Source organism: Zonotrichia albicollis, chromosome 11, assembly GCF_047830755.1.
Source record: "Zonotrichia albicollis isolate bZonAlb1 chromosome 11, bZonAlb1.hap1, whole genome shotgun sequence".
NCBI classification, from domain to species: domain Eukaryota; kingdom Metazoa; phylum Chordata; class Aves; order Passeriformes; family Passerellidae; genus Zonotrichia; species Zonotrichia albicollis.
In genome coordinates this window covers 11,466,677-11,488,735 of record NC_133829.1, presented here as the reverse complement: position 1 = coordinate 11,488,735, position 22,059 = coordinate 11,466,677, and the positions used below count along the sequence as shown (strand labels likewise).

The 22,059-nt window shown below is 36.5% G+C and overlaps 1 protein-coding gene across 4 annotated transcripts in view; it reads right to left on the bottom strand.

Moving 5' to 3' along the window:
- The window catches only part of DMXL2 (Dmx like 2), a 419,496-nt gene that overhangs the window by 18,024 nt on the left and 379,413 nt on the right, over positions 1 to 22,059 (bottom strand). For all 4 annotated transcript variants that reach the window (XM_074549321.1, XM_074549322.1, XM_074549324.1 and 1 more), the window contains 22 exons: positions 21,276 to 21,401; positions 19,490 to 19,561; positions 18,735 to 18,813; positions 17,918 to 18,074; positions 17,478 to 17,544; positions 16,580 to 16,758; positions 16,078 to 16,261; positions 14,547 to 14,721; positions 13,556 to 13,789; positions 13,164 to 13,441; positions 12,295 to 12,991; positions 10,507 to 10,628; positions 9,356 to 9,445; positions 7,851 to 7,968; positions 6,986 to 7,105; positions 6,301 to 6,528; positions 3,999 to 5,678; positions 3,593 to 3,703; positions 2,733 to 2,902; positions 2,076 to 2,173; positions 1,749 to 1,914; positions 506 to 770 (listed from right to left, as the gene is read on the bottom strand). In XM_074549321.1, coding sequence (XP_074405422.1) covers positions 506 to 770; positions 1,749 to 1,914; positions 2,076 to 2,173; positions 2,733 to 2,902; positions 3,593 to 3,703; positions 3,999 to 5,678; positions 6,301 to 6,528; positions 6,986 to 7,105; positions 7,851 to 7,968; positions 9,356 to 9,445; positions 10,507 to 10,628; positions 12,295 to 12,991; positions 13,164 to 13,441; positions 13,556 to 13,789; positions 14,547 to 14,721; positions 16,078 to 16,261; positions 16,580 to 16,758; positions 17,478 to 17,544; positions 17,918 to 18,074; positions 18,735 to 18,813; positions 19,490 to 19,561; positions 21,276 to 21,401 — 5,416 coding nt within the window. The remainder of the gene's footprint in view (positions 1 to 505; positions 771 to 1,748; positions 1,915 to 2,075; positions 2,174 to 2,732; positions 2,903 to 3,592; positions 3,704 to 3,998; positions 5,679 to 6,300; positions 6,529 to 6,985; positions 7,106 to 7,850; positions 7,969 to 9,355; positions 9,446 to 10,506; positions 10,629 to 12,294; positions 12,992 to 13,163; positions 13,442 to 13,555; positions 13,790 to 14,546; positions 14,722 to 16,077; positions 16,262 to 16,579; positions 16,759 to 17,477; positions 17,545 to 17,917; positions 18,075 to 18,734; positions 18,814 to 19,489; positions 19,562 to 21,275; positions 21,402 to 22,059) is intronic.

The following is a 22,059-nucleotide window of genomic DNA, read 5'->3' as shown; positions in this document are numbered from 1 at the left end:
CACACAAAGACATTTTTGGGTCTAGTGACCAAAAAAAAATTAAATAAATTACTTATTCCCCACAAAAAAGAATAAAGGTATGAGCTGGATGAGTAGAAAGATACAAATTCTATCATGTGCCTTGCAATTACATTGCACTACAATTACAGCTAAGCTATAAGGCAGCTGAGATGATCATCCAGGTAGAGATTTCCCCAAGGAAATTCCTGTAGGGAAAATGAAACCTATGTGGCCACCTGTCACTTAACATCAGTCTTGAATAGATGGGACAGGAAATCCTGCCACAATACTGCTAATTCCTAGAAGTAAGACTAATAATTTAAGTCCACTAGAAAAAAGACCAACCAGCATTCATTCTAGAAAAATATTGTATGAAGTGCCAAACAAAGACAGCCCTCTTGAGCTTAGCTGACAGCAGGAACTAAGTCTGGTGTTAGGGGGTTGAAGACCCTCTCTTCTTTTTCTTAATATGTTTGGCCTATCAGATTAATATTTTTTCCCTTACCTGGGTTTTCATCATCATCTTTGGGTGTTTGTTCCAATAATGTATCCAGTGCTCGTGTGTAGTCTTTCATTATCCAGTATGCAATGCTTCTCAGAAATGGATCAGAATGCAACTTAGTACAGCTGAATCCAGTTCCATCCTTCTGGCAACCCAAAATCTTTTCATAGAGAATGGAGGTGTAGGTGACAGAGGTTTCAAACTCTGATTCATACAAACGAGCAATGACCATGGCCAACTGGATGTCTTCCATTTTCTCAAGGCACACCTATGGTAAGCAGTGGGGAAAAGGTTGTTTTATAAGGGGAGTTCTACAAAATAAAGTGAATAGCAACATATGTTTACAGAACAGATTTTTTTTTTCTCCTCTTATCTGTTCTTTGAAGTATAAATTAATCTTCAGGTCAAAAATGTGGTAAGTGATAGATATCCAAGTAACATTTTCTTCTGTTTGGAAAGAGGTGTACTTTTCTCTATTTTAGGGATTTCAGTATGCATAGTAGTACATAGCATTAAAAAATTAATGTGGCAGAAGATAAGGATGTCTATTTTTGTTCCATCTAGTAGAATAATTGCACCCTCCAACTTTCATGTTATTGTGTCACTGGTAAGATATTTTTCCCACCATCTTGTGTAGAATTACATCTCTGAGGAAAATACATTCTCAAGTGAAGACAAACATACTGAAAATAAATAGGCAGATAGTCTAAAGTTCTCTAAATCCCATCCTCTCCTGAGAGATAGTGCTTAACTTATGATCCTTCTCACAGCTCCCACCTCCCTTGTGGCAAGCAGCAATCATAGCTTAACTAAAAAGGGATCCCAGAACTGCTTCACAAGAGAACTCTTGACTTCTTTTTTTTTACTTAATGTTGTACCAAGAGGTCATGCAGAATAGCTCGAGGCTGAACAGAGTGCTACAATTTAACTGTGCAGTTCAAACAAAGTTTTGCCAGAAGGGTCACAGTTCAAACTGTGATGACAGTTCCAAGTACTCCCAAGACTACTTCCACTGAGAAATGGTATCTGAACAATTATTCTGGCCTTCAAATCAGCTTCCAAGTTGCTTTTCACAGTAGTGTGGAGGTAAATGGTATGTCTGCAGGGCAAAAGGGAGCCCTGTGTGGACATACCATCCCATTTCTGCTGCCACAAATTGTGAAAACTTCATCAGAGGAGAGCTTGTAAGGATGCAGTAACATAGGTCAAATGAGAAACTGAAACTTAATTTCTCAAAAGCAGATACCTCTATAGCATCTTTTAGTGAACCTGCTAGCAAGAAAAATGCAGCTGACTGCTCAAAACGTTGTTTTCCCAACAAAGCAAAAGCATTTTTTAAAGCAGCTTTACGCCATCGATCTTCATTGAAGTTGTGGCTGAAAAAGGCAGTCATCTTTTCATCATGCTGGGACCTGCATAAAGAAATGCAATGTATAGAGCTATTTATTATGTACCTTAGCATACTGTCACTTGAACAACATTACTTGAAATTAAACTCTACTCTTCAATGAGTTCTGCTTTGCATTCCTGGTTCAATTAAGATTTCATCAAACTTCAAGTTAGCAGAACTCACCTAAACAGACCCCACACCACTGCCTTTTTCTTCATAGCAAGGTAAAAAAGTGCAGCATCTAAGGCATCATTGTTCCTCTGGAATGAAGCTTTTGCAACCTGTAGTGAAAACAAAGCCTACTATTATTGATGCAAATATAAAAGCTGCTGTTAGCTAAATAACCCGTGTTCTTTGTCACAGAGGATGGCAAGGTAGACTGTGTTATCTGTACAAAGCAGCAAAGTAATTTGTGAGAATGTTTTATTCCTATCTAACAGAGCTCTACACTGCAAATGCTTTTAAGAGTCAGAAATACAGCACTACTGCAGATAGCAACCCCTCTCAAGCACACTGGGACATTAGTAATGTGCAAATAAAAATATTTTCTTTAAAATTGTTACAGTAACTCATACTATTAGGTGAAATTCCTCTGGCAATCCATTACTTAATAATACTTAAGCTAATAACAGTATTTCTTGAATGAACTCTGTTTGGGTTTTATATAGGACTCTCATGTAATTGGATCTGGAGTACTAGATAATTGTTTTGCTCCTGGATTCTTTGAATAAACTGTAATATTTAAAAATGTATTTTTACATTAGATGGCTTGGAAATTTAGTGTTAGATGTAGGCACATCTAACAGTATGGAGCTAGAGTTTGTAACCAGTAAAAAGTACCTTCTCAATGCACCTTCGGAGAGTGTTGATATTCCTGACCCACCAACCAATGCCCATCGCTCTCAGGTCAGACCACTGCGGGTCTCCCTTCTGGATAGCAGGAATCATATTGATCAACTCCTCCTCAGCCTCAGAATGGAAAGCCCATGCAAAATGGCAAGTTGACAGGCCTAAACAATAACATAAACCAATACAATTCAGAAGACTAAGGGCTGCTAATAAGTAAATGGAATATTTCAGGGATGCAAAGTGGGGCCTCCAAACCCAAGAGCTGGGTACATCTGAGAGACACTGATTCCCTCAAAATGAAGTAGAGCTGTCAAAGGAACAGCTGAAGTATCTTTTTGCTTGCTAGGGATGTCCTCTACTCTGTACTTCTTTCATAATTTTCCAGTACTCCATTCAAAACTATACAAGATTTATATTGAAGGACAGAAGGAAAAATATTCTCTTTTCTCAGAAGCAGACTCATTCTGGGCTAGAAACCCTTCTCTCTGCTCTTTAGGTGGTAACTTCTTTGCTTTTTGTGAAACAACTTTTTTTATTTCACAACATTTACTCAGATTAAGCAAAATAAAAACCAGCTGTGATGAAAATAATAGATATTCTTTAAGATAAACCCATGCTTATGTAAGGAAATAATGAATTACCTACATAATCTGTGTTTTATCTGGTTGGGCAATTTATTCATGCCCCAAACTGGATAGGCCAGAATCTTCTATTCTAGAGCTATTTACAGTGCATGTAGGGAAGCCTACATCAAGCCTTTGCAAGATAGTGGCCTCAATGAAATTGAAAATATGCAGAGAATAGAAATATGACATTATAAATGAAAGGTAAGTAGATGGTGTGAGGGTTACCTTGGTGGAGCAGCTGGACGCGGTACAGGGGAGGCAGGGATGTCAGCAAGCAGGTGTGCAGGCGCATGGCCAGCAGGTACCGGAGGCCACATTCATCCAAGGTATCTCTTCCTGTGCCACAGCAAACACACTTTTAAACATGCAGCTGACTACAGTAGGCATGGGGACAATTTATCATAATATTGTGTGAGGAATGTATGTCAAGGCTGCTGAGAACCTGAACTACAAGTTATTTATTATGTATGAACTACAAGTTCTTACTTACATCTGTTTTTCTTTCCTGCTGTATCTAACCTGAATAAGTGATGCTAGCTTTCAGCTTTGTCATCCCAAAATACCCAAGGACTAAGTTTTCCTTTGCTGAGAAGAATAAGAATGTCAATTCAATAATATGTCAGGTACTAACCTGAGTAATTCTTATCTCTGTTCTCATCTAGTTCAGTGCTTGTCGTGGCCACAGTGTCTGCCAAAGCTACAAGGAACATCTGCTCCAGTCGAGTGAGACCTGGCAAACTTGAGTGCATCAGGTGGCTTGAAAGGACACTGGCGTGTTCTCGGCCAAAGTAAGTTGGCCCATACTGTGACAGATTAATAACTTTGGATTTACTCTCCCTCTTTTCAGGCTCAAAATCTATAAAGTCTTCGGTTGTAACAGGCTGAACCTGGAATAGATCCGAGTACTGATCCTCTGCTTTTCTCTTTGCATGGTCTTCAGAGCCCTGAGGTATTTTAGAAGTTTCTTCCGCAACATAGGTGGCATCCTGATCTGCAGCAAGCAGTGCGTACAGCGGCAGTGGGGGAATCGAGTCTATCTCTGTGTAGTCTCGGGTCCCATCTTTCCCAGCAGTAATGGTGTCCTTGGCAGTGCTGCCACTCACACTGATGGTGCGAGAAAGATGGCGTTTAGGACCAGTCCCTTCTCCAGCTTCTGTGTCTTTGACTATTGCAACTTCTCCTGCAATGCATTTAACTAAATGTGACAGAATGGCTTTGGCTCGGCGAACTTTACCCAAGTCCATCAGTTCTAACAGCTGGGTTGGATGATACTGGGGTAGAGTAGGTGAAAGAACATGAGCAGCTTCAAAGAGGCCCCCATCCTGAATTACAGTTGGAGTGCCAAAAACATCATCCACAACACCTGCCCCATCAATTACACTGGTCTTCTTCACCACTGCGCTTGTTTTGAATGGATCTTGTGTTGTTGAGTCTTCAGAAGGAAAAACGTCGCTTTCTCCATTACCAAACTTGACTGCGTGTTTCCACTGAGCATAAACGTGCATTTCACAGTCCATACCCACCACCAGTATTCCATCTCTCACCCAGGACAGAGACACAGGCAGGGAAGGAGTACCATCCACGGATGAAACCAAATCAATGGACCTCAGCAACACCCACTTTGACTTCACACCTTGTTTTATGCTCCCTCCTAGAGGCAGGGTGATGACAGCTACTCCCTCTTTGCTGCTGGTTTGATCTGTTACAATCCCTGAAAGCCTTCCATACATGAAGATGTTGGCACCCACTCCAACTGTCAATATATGTGAACCATCTTCTTTTGAAACCCAGTCCAAATGCACCAAATGCTTGATACTGGGCACCAGGTATTTGTCTTTATTCAAAAAAGCATCTGACTTACTGTAAACAAATAAATTACTATCCACGCTGACCCTTGAGTCAAGAACACTTCCAACCTTAACTAAATCATCCAGATGAATTGTCTGTTCCAAAACCCACTCTGATCCTCCAGTAGACTCACATTCAAGGATACAAACATGCATGGAAAATTCTTTGGAAACAAACCCATTATGCTGTATGGGTTGCTTGTATGCTACTGCAAGACGTCCTGTGTAAGAACAGCTAACAGCAACCGGCCTTCCTATTATGCTCACTGTACTGCTGTTGTCTTCCCCTTCATCATTCATTAAAGGCCATTTTCTCCAGTGGTAAGTCTCCTTCTCCTCAGTTCTGCTGTTCAGGTCAGTCTCTACAGTGCATCTCCAGAACCGCACTCTGTTGTCTGAACAGGATGTTACTATCAAATATGGTGCGAGGCAGACAGGGTATATTGATGAGGAACTCAAGTGACCTGAAGTCAGAACAAACATTTGCTTTTAGTAATACACAAGAGAATGCCTTTATTATTACGGCAGATATAACACTGTCTGTCTACTGCTAGAGAACTTTACAACCTGGTGTTATTTTTAAAATTTGGATTTGGATAAGGGCAAATAATATCAGAGCTGGTAACAGTCTTGCAGCTTGAACATTATCTATTATCTGCATTTTTTGTCACTATTCAAAGATATTCAAACTGAACTAATTCAGAGAAGGGCTCTTAGAACAATGAGAGGAATACAAACACAAACAGAAGAAGGTGTTGGTGCATCAGGTAAGAAACCCACTATATATCAAACACAGGAATGCTGGCGAATGAGCAACTGGGTATAAACTGTTCATTAATAGATTAACACTAAAAGTTACATTTCCAACTATTAGAGTGGTAAGTTTCAGGAACAGCGTTCCTGTGGGGACTGGATACATTTACAGAAGAGTAACGTGATATGGGCATGATGATTTGTAAGGACCTTTTCAGTCCTTTGTGTTTTCTGTATCAGTAAATCCGAGTCTAATAGGCTGGGGAGATACAATTCTATAAACCAGGAGATAAATCAGCGGACCAACTGTAAAGCAAAAATTGTAAAAGTTACCTGCTGAAGGAGTTGCTCTTACTACTTCCACACCAACAGGAAGATCGAGGGGTTGGCTATACACAAGTCTGGAGCTCAGAATGAGTTTACTGGCAGTCTGAAGGTTAGCAATTGACGAAGATCGTGGTATGGGACTTATGCCAGGTGATACATCTGGAGAAGAATCCACAGTCTTCTGCTCAGGTACACTAAGTTTATTATCTGCTGAAGATGCTTCAGTTGATTTTGCTATATTAAAAAATGCCAGCAGTGTTAAAAAAATGTTTGTAAGGACAAAGCATTAATATCTGATAATCAAATTTATTTGTTTTTACAAGAGCTCAAATTGCACACAAAATAATTATATGATGTGTGCACGCTGTGTCAGTTTTATTGCATGCTGTGACTATTCATTTAAGACATCCATAACATTCTGAAAAACTGATAGTTTGAAATAAAGAAGCCACTGCTTAAGCACATTACTTATCCCATCAATGCATTTTAATATTTTTAGTAGATTAAAATGCCATCAATATTTGTAAGGAAGTTTACTGCTTCTATTACATTGATATATTATTCTGAAGATTCTTGATTTTTAGGCTTCTGCTAGGCAAAGGTGATACAATTTGTTTTATAATAAACCACCAAAATTTTATCTTAAGTAATATGATAGAAATGTCTAAGAAAATTACAACCACTCACTTACCTAAACAGGCTTGGACAGATTTGAGATGAAGATGCCACATTTGAAGAACAGAACAGCCACTACTATCTTTTTCAATTACGACCAGGTAGAACTTCTCTGAGAAAGGTGGTGGACGATACCCTGTAATTTACATATCATATATAAAATATATAAACATATATATTGATATAGGGTCATGAAATTTATATTTAAACGAAACAATTTTTCCATAGCAAAAGATGCCCTAAAAACTGACAATAAAATCCCCATTTTCATCTTTGAAATAAATGGTTAGATTGTAAAACAAAATATTGAAACAGTATCATTAGTAGCATGCATTAATTGACATTTTGATTACTCATGACAACAGAAGAATTACAAAATAGATACTGACTTACAGACAATCTGAGTATTAACGGCATATCTAATTTATTAGATATTTGCCTTTCCATTCAGTTTGAACTATTTTGCCAGATTATAAAGACTCTTCTACCTGTCTTCCTTTACCTATTGAAGTTTAAAGTCTACTACCAAACCTTCCAGTGATTTTCCATTGTGTTAACTTGAAAGCCAGATATATTGGTATTATTACTTGCACCTACCTATTGATGCAGAAAATGTGCTTCTATTCTGTTCACATTTTATATATGACATAAACACTTTGAAAAATGTACTTTGTCATATAAGCTGTTTCACTCCAGGCAATTAGAAACTCTTTAACACCATTTAGCAACAATTCATATGAGCAATACATGACAGCCATTTCACTAAATTTTACAGATTCTCATTTAAAAGTAAATTACCACATGCCAGCCAGATTTTAGTATTCCTGAAAAACATTTTTTGCTACCAATTTAATTCATATTAGTTAGAGTTCATGCTATACCTTGTGATGGCTGGAAAAATATCTCAGTTTCCTTCCCTTCTGCATCTTCCTTATGTGGTTTGTATCCCAAAATGAAGTCTTCTTGGAAGACATGAAGCAATTGTGTGTTTGAGCCACACTGAAACATTGAGCAACTGTTATGCTTCCAGAACAGTACAGCAATATTTACTATTAATGCAATTAATTATTTCCTCAGTGCAGTCTAGCTACCAATGAGGAAATCTTTCTTTTATAAAGTTTAAAGTTATCATCAGAAAAACCAAATATTTTCCTTTCATATTATGAACAGCATGTTCTAGAACTCATCATTCGTATATTGAAATAATTTCACCAAGGTCTGCCAGGACAGACAAATTCTCTAATAATACTTCTGCTGCAGTTATTGACAGATGAATTAGTATCGGATTCATTTTTATTTCTTTGGTGTTGAATAAATAACAGTAGCAAAGTGTCTCAGACTTTTATCCCACTTCAGTGGGAGGACATGTCTGCAGCAAATTGCTTGGGAAATCTGAAAAAGGGAACAAATTGCAGATTTTCCTTCTCTCAGATATCTTAACATCTGTCTTTTCTGACAGCAATGTATTTCTTCACAGTAACTCCACCTTGCTACAGAGAAGGCTGCTCATGGTGAAATCCTTCCCTGCTGGTAAGAAAAAATATATCCCTAAAATAGAGTGATGGCAAAGTGATGCTGCAAAACACTTTTTTTTTTTCCCAGAGAAACACGATGGTATTCTTTGTACTCATTTATAAAAATTATAGGAAAATGTTTTGTAAATCTGAACCTAAATTTGAAGATTTTATGTTACTGATACATAAAAGACACAGAAATTTATTGACAATATAGAAATACTTATTTATAAATGTCCAAACTCCATAGTTTTCTAATTAAAATTGGTAAAACTCACTGTTTTTGCAAGCTGCTAACAGAAAACAGCACTGGAGCATATATAGTATATATCATCAAAATAAGTGACTAAGAAGAAAGTTCAGTTGTCCTACCTGCTCATTGATTGAGAAGTATAGCTGTGTTTATTAATAAATTTATTTTACAATACAAACACAAAAAGCTTGAAGTCATACCTGGCTATCATTCTTACATTCTTACATTTTGGATAGTCAGATCCAATTTTTAGGTTTGGGCTTTTAAAAGCTATTTAAAATTTATTTTTGGTTTTTTTGTGTTTGAGTGGATTGTAATTATTTCCTTTAAATTATGATACCATGGAATTCATTCTTTAGTAAACTTGTGTTTTCTTCAATAATATGCTTAGAAAATATAGCTTTACTCTAAAAATGAACTTTGAGCTCATAGCAGCTAACAAAAAGTCGGCTTAGTAAAATGCTCAAGGTACCTCAATATTCAAAAAAATTCAAAGCAGTCATTGTCACCCTAGAAAAATGTAATCTCTTTTATGTCTTTTCAACAGATTAGGCTAATTAACAAACAAAGTTATTAAACACCCTTATGTGATACCCTAGAAAGTCAACCATTTATTTACTTTGTTAGTTATTGCATCAAGCTCAATGATACATCCTGGTCGAGCAGTAGATTGTTGGCTCACAATATTAAACACCTCCCCAATAAGTTTCTGAAACAGAGAAAAATGAGTAGAATTAGTATATTTTTCCTTTGGACATAAGAAAATTGCAGTTGCTTATGATAAACTGATGCTTCAATTTTTTCTTGTTGGCACAAACTATAACAGAGTTCATGCAGTTGTCACTTTGACACTCATGAATAATGTATTTATCAAAGCATGTGCACTGTTGTGAGTCAGTAGCTCTTCATGGGGATGAAACACCAGTTTTTATGGAAGCTAAATATTGCTAATTTAAAGATTTATCCTTGCATAACACCACATAATGTGTCTGTGCAATGAGAAACAATATACCCTTTCACTTCTCTTTCAAGCTTTTGTCACAACATGTAGAAAACACCTTCAGTACAGCTTATATATAAGCTGAAAGCTCTATTGATTTTTGCTAGAATGTTCATAGTCACTGCTCCTAGAACAGATTCTTCAGACTGATCTGAATACTGACAGGCCTTGTCTTGCAAGATGGTTTATAAAAGAACAGAAGAATGGGAAAAAATTAAAGATGTGTTTCTTTATACAATAACAGTACAAGGTCAGGCTTTACTTTTCCTAAAGTCACAGAAATGAAAGATAAAAAGAGTGAAAAAATTAGTTATTGAAAAAAGAAAGCTAATACGACCCTTAGCTGATTCCCTTATATCCCACCATCTCTGCCCTTCCTCATATATAGATGTAACTTAGGTGGATACACCTCAGCCTTGCTCTTCTGGCTTCCTTTTCCCTCTTGCTCTTGACTCCCCTTTTCTGAGAGGACAAACTAAGAAATCCTATTTTTCCTTTTCCCACCTGCCACAGGTTGGAGAAACTTGTATGGGAAATTTGGGTTCAGTGCAGACACTTTTAGTAGTAATAGCTGCATTTTTTCTGCTAATGCTTAAAGAGAGCTGCAAAATGTGCAACTATGCAAGATGTAATGCATAAAATCTATACATGGAATGGCACAAAAATCACACAGAACTAAAGGAAGACAAACCACTGGAAGGGGGGTAAGGTGAGTTACATTAGTTGTATTTTAACAGTTTCAAACCAAAGCATTGCTATGTAGAACTTACAGATGATTCAGGGTCAGATAATTCATCCAGAAGCTTTCGTGCATCTACAACAGCTTGATAGAGCCTCAGGTTTTTGCCATCTGATGCAACAAAGCAAGCACTAGCAGAGTTGCAATAGGTACCTAATAGGAGATACAAAAAAAAATTCATGAAGAAAAAAATGGCAGTCAATGGTACCAAGCAGTCTATTACAATCCTCAGTATGTGAATATGCTTCAAACATAATTTTCATCAAGCATTGAAGCAAAAAACCTAAGCAAATGTGTGCATTAATACAACATCATTTGAACTTTGAAATAATTCCCTTTTTGTTCATAAATATACCCAGAACTCCTGAAAAATGTCCAGCAATCTAAGCTGAACGCATGTATGTTTACAAACACTATTCACACAAGCCCCAGTCTGTAGTACACCTAAGTGAAGGCAGCCATTCTTTACTCTGGTGATGTTTGATTTGCTGTCATCTCCAGGGCATTGCTTGGAAGAGCCAACTCCACATTCCCAAGGTTGTCACATACAATTCAGGGTAGGAGTCTAAGGGGAAGCTATTCAGCCATAGCTTTTTTCCTTGTTTATTGACCCTAGGCTCTTTACATAAAATTAATCTCTATGAATATTCCCTTCTGCCCTGCAGTTGAAAGTGCAGGCATAAAAGTGGAGGGAGAAATAGATATGTCTAGAGTTCTGAACAAGATATGAAAAATTTAAAAGTGTCTTTTTTCGTTTCTCAACAGTACATACAACAGGCTTTACACTGTTATATCCATTTTCCTCCAAACTACAAGAATGCAGCTCATTATTTGTGTTTAGAACACTTTGTGGGATACAGACAGCCCAGAATGTTACTATGTAAGTAGAGAAAAACAATTTGTTTTATTTTAAATGAAATATATTATATATTTATAACTTTGCATTAGTATAAAATGTAATGCTACACCCACAGTACAAATGGCTTTTAGTAATATATACAAAGATGACAACTACTACAACACATCTTTGTGACAATTAGAAAGTAAGTATCTGTGTGGCTTCATAGAGTAACATTTGTAGAAGTAATTTTCTTAATTGCAATGGAAAGCTCTAAAATGAAAAACAAAAACTGAAGAATTGGCCAAGGGCATTATACATCAGATGTTGTACAGTCTGACCTCTGAAAAACTGTTCTTTGCAGTCCTGTAAAGTTAATGTAGTTTATTTATTTATAAATATCCTGGATTCTAACTGGGCTTTTGTAAGCTTCTGGTGGTCTGAAGAACTTCAGTACTGTTTCATGACCTCCTAAGCACTTTTAAGCCAGCATTTTAAAGGGATTTGAGCCAATTTAATGCCAGTTTTGGCTGAAAATCTTCCCCTATAGTTCTGATGTTCAGGTGGTCCAATTACTAGCTCAGTTCAAGTCAGTGTCCCTGCAGCTGCACGTGGCCAGCACCCTAAGCCATCAGCACACTTGCATTTGCAAACCACATCAATGCAGAGAGCACTCAAGGAAGCTGCCTGAAGCACTGGGGAAAGGCAGCATCCTGTTCTCTGTGGGAGCAAGGAGTGCTTACTCACACAAAGCAGTTCCTGAGTGTCAGCTGATCCACAGGGACTACAGACACACTCAGACCACTGCAAGTGACTTGCAGTAGCTTAAAACAAAGTAGAAATGCTTAATTTGCATAGTAAAAGGAAATTTTTGACAAGTAAATGTAAATACACTCCAAATAAAACAGTAATTTATTGTAACAAATTAATTCTACAACTCACAGTGTTAACTTTATATGGAAACATAGCAGGTATACTCACCAAGGCAATAGCTGGGAATGAGTGTTGGAAGCCAGGCTACATTAGAGAAAGCAGAGGTGTGAAGAGAGTTAATTCGAGCCAGCTCAGACACTCCTCCAGTGTAGGATAAAGGTCCTATGGGGTCTACTCGCCACAGAATCAGCTCACTGTAGATTGCATTTGGGTCATGGAATGTACGGGTTGCTGCATTTTTAAGCTGCTGCTTAGAAGAACCTCTCTTATGTTTAATAGGATCCATCATCCTGTTTATCCTGTCGGAGTCCCAGGAGGTGTCTGACTCAGGAGTTAACAGAGCATTGTGGTGAGAAGATGTCAGCAGCAATGGTAAAACAGAATGGCAGGCCAGATCATTGAGGTGAAAGCGGTGTCCACAGTACCTGAACTTATGGGATACAGTTAGCACAGTAGTGAAAGCTGATTTATCAGCAAAAGTAACTGCCCACTGGTTTAGAGAGCCATCTATGTGTTTGGAAATCATCATTACCACAGGAGAAATTATATTCACATTTGCACTGTCCTGGGCAAAGCTTGGTCCTTTATTTGCTAGAGTATTATCTGGAAAGTCCATTGTTTTCTGCTGTGCAGCACTGCTGCTGTCTTTTACAAAGACAGGGCAGGCATACATCATAATATTTTTGCTAAGGGAGCTAGCATCTCCAGATGGAAATGCAACAGGAATCCTAGAAGAAAATGAAACCTAAAAAAAAAAAGGAAAAAGAAAAAAATCAGAATATATGAACTCAGCTTCAGCCTGAATAAATGTTAGCTATTTTACAGGAAGTACTTAAACAGAATTCCTACTGATATTCAGCTCTAAAGCAAAGGACAATGTTAGCATTAAAAATAAAACCATTTCAAATATGCCATACCTGAACTTGTCGAAAGATGCCTGGAGTGTGTTCATCTAAATACTTCACGTGCCACACTAGAAAGGTCCCGTCAACAGGATGGATAGTGAACAGCATATCTGGATTCCTGTTCCATTCTGTTAGGAGCAAGTCGATTTTCCGGTCCAACAAAACTGTGGGCAGAGGCAGGCGTGGGCCCGCTAGCAGAGATGTCTTGGGGCTTCCCTCTCTTTCTCCATCTTCATGTTCTGAAGAGCCTGTACCAGTCCCTGTCTCTGATTCTCTGTCTATAGACAAATCTGCAACAGAAATATGCCATTTTTTGCAAAGATATCCCTATCAGTTTCCATTCAACACAGAATTTTTTAATCTGCTAGTAGTACTAGCTGGTCAGAATTAACCAGATTACTAACCATGATCTAACTTCATATGTAAGCCTTTCTCTTTTTCTTCTGTTTCTTCTTCCTCTTCAGCTTCAATATCAAAATCTTGTTCTAGTTGTTGTTCCGAAATTTGTCTTAGATGCTGCATGAATACTTCAATAGAGGATGTAAAATGAAATTCTTTATTGTTCAGCCAGTGGACAACAAAGCCTCCACTTCCTTCATCTGTATTAAAAGCAGTTCCAGCCAACACTGAAGGAATATCTGTGGACATTTTGAAACAAATAAAAAGCCTATGTATTAAACCATATAAAGCTATGTATTAACCACTCATCTTTTTATTCATATATATATATATATATATATATGTACATATACACATTTCACTTATTTTAGGTATAACATAATTTGTGCCTGCAAGATTAAAAAAGGTAAAGATCAAGATTTTACATCCAATTGTAATGAAAACAGGAAAGATATTTTAAGGTCAATACATTTACATGAAAATTTATTCTTATGTGAATGGTAAATGATATTTAGTGGTTCTAACTGCTCAATTTCATATGTTGCAGTGTTGAATTTCATGTATGGATTTTAGGTAAAGAAAGTCACTGCTCCTTAATCTTTTCCTTCTTTAAAAATATTCTGCATTATTCTATAAAAATCAGCTGTTTTCCCACCAAAAGACTCTGATACAGTCTTTTTCAATCGCTACATTCTGCAGGATGCAATTACTCTATTCATCATATACCATGGCCCTCCAAACCCAAGAATCAAACACCAACCAGACCAGAAATTTATGCTTCTTTTGCCTTCTGATCTGCAAGATGAATTTGATTTGGTTATAAAGATGCTGAAGGTATTCAGAATAAATTTAGCTTCATTTGTCTTAAAAAACTCTATGCCAAATAACAAACTTCCTACAAGTTCCCTCTATTTAATGAGGCAAAGCTCAGCTTCCTTTATTTTTTCCATGTTGTGCAAACACATTATTGCAGTCTAATCAATGTTTGTATTTCACCTGTATTAGGGTTGATGCTTGCTGCTATGTGGAAGTGACCAAGTGCATTTGCTTGATGGGAAATGTGACGCTGAACTTCGTGAATGCCCTGCTGATCTGGCAGTACATCTGTGTGGGTAACAAGAACTGAAGATCTCCTTTGTCCTTTTCTCATATTTTTCAAATGATGAATTGTCTGTTGTAGTTATAAAAATAAATTAATAAATACCAAAAACACTAAGATAAAAAGTTACACTTATATAAAGCTTCTTTCTACTAAAGAAATGAAGATTAATTTCAAAAGGATTATTTTAAATATATTTCAACACAGATTAGTAACATAATACATCTAATTAGTAATTAGATGTATTATGTACTTCTGATCTACCCAAAAGTAAAGCTCTTCTAACAGTCTTCTAAAAGTTCCTTTATGATATATATTTTATATATTCCTATATATAATATATTTTATATAAAATGTATACTCAACAACACCACAAAAAATACACACAGGATTTTGCACAACATTAATGGGCAAAATTAAAACAATCTAAAAGCAGTAACTTTTGTAATATAATTTTATAATTAATTGTTTTTGTATGACTGAAAATTTCTGAGCATATAAAGAGCACAACTGATTTAACAGCCTGAAGTGTAATTGCTCCCAAGCTCCCTATTTACTGATGGCCATGATATTGAAGAAGTAAAACCTTCATCTGATTGTAATGGTCTACAAATGAGTGGTGAGGTGTTTTTTTGTTTTCTTATCTTTCCTTGATTTTGTATTGATAGTGTAGTGCTGAGGATAACAGACCACCACTTTGTCACCTAGCAGGATCACCTTTATTAAACACACTTCAGTATTTATGTGTTTTTTCTGTGCACAAGAAGGATCAACTACACAGCCAGTGATTAGAAGACTGACCAATCAGACAACTAAATGGAAGAACAGATGTTTCTTTCTCTTTTATCTTGGACACTCTCACACATCCCACACAGTTAATTGAAACATTTTCACACTCACATTTGTAGCTGCAGATGATCTTTGGTCTGCCCTTTCTCATGAGAAAAAGGTGCTTGTTAAGGTTGACCAGGAGCAGCTGCTTCCACAGACAGGTTTTCTTTTACTGTAAACTTTATAGACTCACTAAGAATATAAGACTGTCACTGAAACAAAATTATCTAATGAAGTAACTAAAATTTAGGAGTTTATTTATTATTTTGTCTTTATAATTGCAGACTTTCAGACCAAATCACAATGAAACCATCATTACTATTCCACATTAAATATTGGCTCTTCCCATCACTGTTAGCTAACTATAAAAAAAGCAAATTGAGTTTTAAAAACATGGTGCATGAATGCAGAGTTGGAGTCTCTGACTTTTTCAGTGTTTAGTAATAGCCTTCAAAACCTGATATGGAATAATTCAGGTTATTCTGTTGTGCATATAGGTATTACATAATATACATTCTTAGCGCTCTATATCCTTCAATATTTAAAGTTTTGAGAATCCTGAAATAAAAATGTCACAAATTAAGTATTTACATGTACCTCTAGTGCATGTTGTATAGTGTCCTTTTGCTTTCCAGACTGAGAGATGGTGCTGCTGATGCTGGAGGTGGTGGTTTCACAGATCTGCTCCCCCAGGAGAGTATCTTCGGGCAGCAGCGTCTCTGCCCACAGCCGGCAGATGCCATCGAGGCATGACGTGAGTAACACATTGCAGACCAACCCCCTGATGGCAGAGACAGCAAAATTACTGCCTGGGTAACTCAGTTAGCTACAAAGACACAGCAGAAATTAGGGGAGTGTACAAGAATTTAGTGGTTACTGTTTTATCCAAATTTCTGCTTCTCCCCTAACTGAAGGTTAACATGATTATCATTATTAAACCTGGTGATACAGAACTTAATGGGAAGGTGTTGGTATGCTCTGTTTCTTGAAAGCATAAGAAGAGAAGTCTCATGCTCTTGATGGCAAAACATTAAGCAGAATGTTAAAAAAACACTGATCAAAGGCTTGCTTGCTTTTTGAAAAAAGGCAGCTTTCAAACCTGGGCATGTACTTGCTGATGTTCCGCCAGGAAAATCCTGTCACTGCTCGGGGATGCGCCAAATAAACAAAGGAAAACTGCACATCCTCTGAGCCTTTTTTCTTTTCTTCATTCTCTTGGGGCAGGAGAGATGACTTCCAACCAGTCATAGGATACCACACCTTCAAGAGGCAGTCATCCTAGGTACACCAATAAAAAGCCAGGGGTTTAGGTAGTTATAAGTAAAAATGTAACAAAAAGGAAATTGCAAGCAAAAAGCAACTGCTGTTCTGGTATTGTTCATGAAAATTTGGCTCAGAACTAAAATTCATCTCGCTGTTCAACAAACAGTAGGTGCCAGTAAAAAGTGCTTACCTATTGAGACTTGTAAACCAAAAGGAATCATTCAAAGGAGAGGGTGACATTAAAGAGAATTATTAATTGAAAACTTAGCTTGAATAGTGATTTGACAAAAAGTATTGCAAACTGAAATAGAATTGATAACTGAACTCAGAATTCACTAAATAAAAACCTTCTTTAATTTATCCAGATATGTGCATATTATACCAGATCATAATGATCTCATTACTTTCAACAGAAGTAGAAAAGATTGTTAATGTATATCTGAAAATTCATCTAAGTATACTACATCTAAAAAAATTAAAAAAAAAATATAACACATACATACATAAAAGTCTGTATCACTGTCATTTACTCATGTATTCAGAAGGAGTACATAGATAAATCCAATTTCTTGTTGCTAAAATCCATGGAATTACACAAAAAACAGCATTACACGAGATCATAATTTACCTTTGCTAAGATTACAATAGAATGTATGGTTCAGGTCTATACATATTACTTTTGTCAGACAAATGAAAAATACTGCACAAACTCAATTATTCTTTTTTGTCCTTACCTTCCCAGCTGTTGCAAAATATTCACCATCAGGAGACCATGACATCAAATGTACTGATGTTGCAGTCCTACAGAACAAAAGAGCAAGTTAAGTAAGGTCTATTATTCTAAAATATTATTCCATGGGTATTCAGTTGATTCAGTGTTACTGTAATTATTTAAATTTAATATTAAATTAAGTAAAATTAGATTAAGTATTTTATAGTTGTTTCTTTAAGCATACTTTTAGAATAGTAGGAGCATAAAAGTGTTTTCATACTTTATTGAAAAGACAGCTCAAAAAATTGGTTTAAATACAGCAAGCTAGGTTAGATTCAATAGGGGTGAGGATTTTTTATTTGAAATAACTTATATTGTTTGAATTTTAGGGCATTTAAAAGTACATTTTAAAATATAGGTGAGGTAGCATTGAAATTTGTCTTAAAACAAAAATTATCTCACTTGCACTGCCAGACACATTTCCAGTCATTTAGAACTGGGAGAACTTTATCATCCTTGATCTGACTGCTGCCATCATCTTCTTCATCTTCCTCTAGAATGTCATCAGATGGAGGGGCCCACAATTGCAAAAAGTCTGTTGCTGTCAATAACCTGTTACCTGAAAGGGAGTGATACCAAAGCTATGGAAACAGGATGATGAAGGTATGTTGAAAGATTAAGCCTCTCATCACATTTTGTTGTGAATTATCCAGAATAGGTTGAATGCTAAACTTTAGTCCATTTTAAATATGATAAGGTATTCCATCATCTCACCCAGCTGGTTTTATTAAAACATTTTGAATTTATAGTATCTTACAAGAAAAAATACCAAGGCTATTTATTTAGTTCCTCTTTTTGCATTGTTAAAAGGAGAACTTTGAATCATAGAATTGTATTTGCCAATAAATTTTGCAGATGCTTAATAGCTATTCATATTGCAAATAAATACAAAGACATCTTATAAAGATTTGTGCCTAGGTACATTGTTCACTTCAATTGTGCTAAAATTTCATTTAAATGATTATTAGTGACAATTTAAGTCAGTTAATGACTTAGCACTGTGATTCCCAAACCAAAATCTTACATAAGAGAGGCAAACACTTGGCAGAGCATCTTAACAAATGTTAACTGTAGCCTCACATTTTATGCAACACTGCCTGAGAAGAGGTAATTTAAAATCTGCATATTCAAGCTCTCATTTTATTATATTAACAATATTTTGTGTTCAAGTCATTCTAACTACAAATGTTGACCAAATATTTCACAAATGATGCATTACCTTGAGGATCCCAGGCCAGGTTGTAAGTCATAGAACTGAGGAAGAATTGCCCAGTTTTTAGCCACTGACACTTCAGCTGCTGTAGTGTAAAAACAGTCAAGGATTAAGTCTCCCATCAACAGCAAAAAATAAAGATATTTGTATTTCTTTCTATATGAAATTGCTACTAAGCCTGCTGCAAAAGTATTAAGTGGCAGATTGCTAAATCTAGTTTTAATATGTTTTTAAATTGTTTTGTAAAAAGTAAGTGCATCCCAGGGTGCCCTGCAAACCAGATCTGGACTTGTCCCACATACAAATACTTCTGTAGATTACTTTTGAACTGCTGTGACCATAGATTTAGAGGAACATAAGGGATGGCAGTACAGATACCAAAAAGATTGTGAAACCTGCTTGAGAACATCCTCAGTGCTCGAGTGCTTGGCCATAGCTGTGCTGTTAAAGTAAGTCTGGGTGGACTAAACAAGTCTGTGCTGTATGTCTGTCCTGCACCTCTCATAACCTCACAAATAAGAAATACCAGTTTGTCATTCTAGTATGAGACTCAAGAACAAAATGTTGGGAACTTAGGAGAAGTGCAGTCCACAGTTCATTCACTGGAAGAGTCCACCCATCCAGTTGTACTATGATTGGTGGAAACTGTTTATCCATTTTTCTGTTGTGTGCCAACATAATATAATAAAAATAACTGGCAGACAGACTTTTGCCTCTTCTAAGAGCCTTAACAGAATTAAAACAATGAAATACACACTTACACAATTTCTTTTATGAGAATTTATACCAAGTGGCTCAAAAATGCAAACAGCGTTTCCATATGATGCAGCAATCTGGGGAAAGGAAAGAAAAAATAAAGTTGAAGACTCAAAATGTAAGGTTAGGAGGCAAGTGGAGTAAGTGCTCCTTGGTATTCCAAATTAGCTAAAGAATTTCCAGTACCTCTTCTATGTGCCAGGGTTGAAATTTCACTTGAAAAGTGAAATTAGTACAAATTTAATTAACTGTGTTATGGGTATATTTTCTTAAGGCAATTGAGGAAAACACTCTTGAATAAACCCACTTTTCACATTTTAACTCTAAACACGGCAGACATCTCTTTCAGTGGCACAAACACAGTCACAATCTTCTAGAGCAACTACTCTTAATGCACAAGAGAAAGTTGATGCCTTCACTGCTTCTGCTCGTGTTCTGTGTACTTCACAGCTAACTAATGCATTAATTATTAGTGTCTGTGTCCCTAGATTCCATTTTGTATCACTAAATAATAGTTACAAAAAGTGGAAAGAAATGCAACTCTATTTTTAGCATTCAAATACATTTTGAGAGGATATAAATGGTAAATAGAAAAACTGAAGTACATATGCCATTGAACCCTTCAGTTTCTTTCATTCGCTTATTTCACAGAAATCTCTAAACACAAAATAGTATTCCTTAGGTATTTATCTGGGCCTGTTTCTAATAATCATATCCTTTAAATACTTCTAGCTATCTTTAAAACTTCTCTTTCTTCTTTACAAGCTTTTTAAAGAAAAAGTGTTGAAGTCCTTCCCATCCAGGATCTGGTTTCCTCAGAACGGAAATGATGCAAAAGTTTCACGGCATTTATTACGAAATCTTATTTCTTCCTTAGGGGGAGGGGGAGAGAAGGTTGCAACAACAGATCAGTCCCAAAGTAAAGAACTGACTGTGAGTTCAGAGTCCTGAATGCAGAACCACCCAGGGGTTTGTGGTGGTCTTGTAGAGACCATCTCTGAAGCTGGGATCTCTCTCCCACTCTTACAGGGACTGTGCTGCTGACGTTCAAGGGCTCTGCCAACTAAATCTGCCCAAATCCTAACTAGGGCTCCCTCAGTACTGGTACCAATTTTTAATTCTAGTCAGCAGTGACAACTGACAAACAAAATTTGCTCAGTGCTCTACCGGAACTCCTAGAAAATTTTTTTCCTTCCTCCTTCTAACCTGTCTCTCTAGCATTGTTTAGGGATTTAGAATGAAACCACTAAGCAAATCAAGGGGCCACGCAGTTATGACAGCTCATAGTGTAGCACTTCTAAACACACTAAACATGCTGAAGCCTTTCTAAATGTATTTCAAATTCATGACTTTGCAGGACACACACACATATGTGTATATGTATGTATAGATAAATGATTTATCCATTTCTTCTTTTGTTAGATGGAAGCACACAAAATGGAGCCAGTAACCATCATTTCAGTACCATCCCAGTTCTAATATTGTATGTAACTAATGCATCTGTTCACATTTTGTCACACCTCTGATTGCAGGTCCTAGAAACGGAATAAAACCTCTGCTCCAACATGTCTCCTGCTTCCTCTACCCTCCTCCCTCCCCCGAATTACTAATAAATTGAAAGTATAAGACTAACACAAGAGGTGTTACTCAGAGAGTCCCAGATCAATAAATCATGATCTTTGTTGGGAAATTAACTCTTTCATTCCCTTAATGTATTATGTTGCTGTTTAATTATTTAATTTAGAGTTCTCAAATTTTAAAACTTCTATACAGATTTATTGAAATCCTTACCCTGCCTTGTCGCTGGGAGCACTCCACACAACTGACCTGGATGTTTCCATGTTTAGCACCGGGAATAATCTGCACACATTCAAAGTCATTTGCCAGAATAACAATGTCACAACCAGAGCCATATGCCTGAAACAATTTTCAAAAGAAATAAAATTAAATATTTATTTTAAAAGCTAACTGAACACTTGCTACAGGACTGATGTTTTTGGAAGCTGCGAACATCCCAGTTAAACAGGAAGTTACAATGTAGCGGGTTTGCTCCTCACTAATTCAATGAGCAACAAGGAAAAACAAAGTAGCAAGGGAGACCATAACTCTATCAGGGTTTAAATGAAAGCAAACAGAAAAGAGTAAAAAAAAACCCAACTCAAATCCCAAATTTAAATCAAGAACTTCAGCTCTCTATTTATTTTTTGTTTGTTTTAAGTTTTAGTAGATCTTTTTCTCCCCTCCAATTCTTGTTGACACTTAGAGCAAGGCAGTCAAGCCAGGAGCATTTCTTAATGAATTTGCATGTACCTTTCTTCAATAGGTGTGTCTTGTACCCCCACCTTCCTTCTTTATTATTTTTTTAAATCAAGATTGTTAAGGGATTCTTTTCTATAACAATGTAATTTCTGGGCTTTTCTGAGTTTTAAGAAGTCATATTATTATAAGACTGTAAAACAACAAAGATTTCTTTTGGATATACTGTTGTGCAATACACTCTATATTCCAAAGAATTTGTTTACGTAGTAGCTACAGAACAGCGACAGCCTGCAGCACTTTTTATTGGCAGGATAAA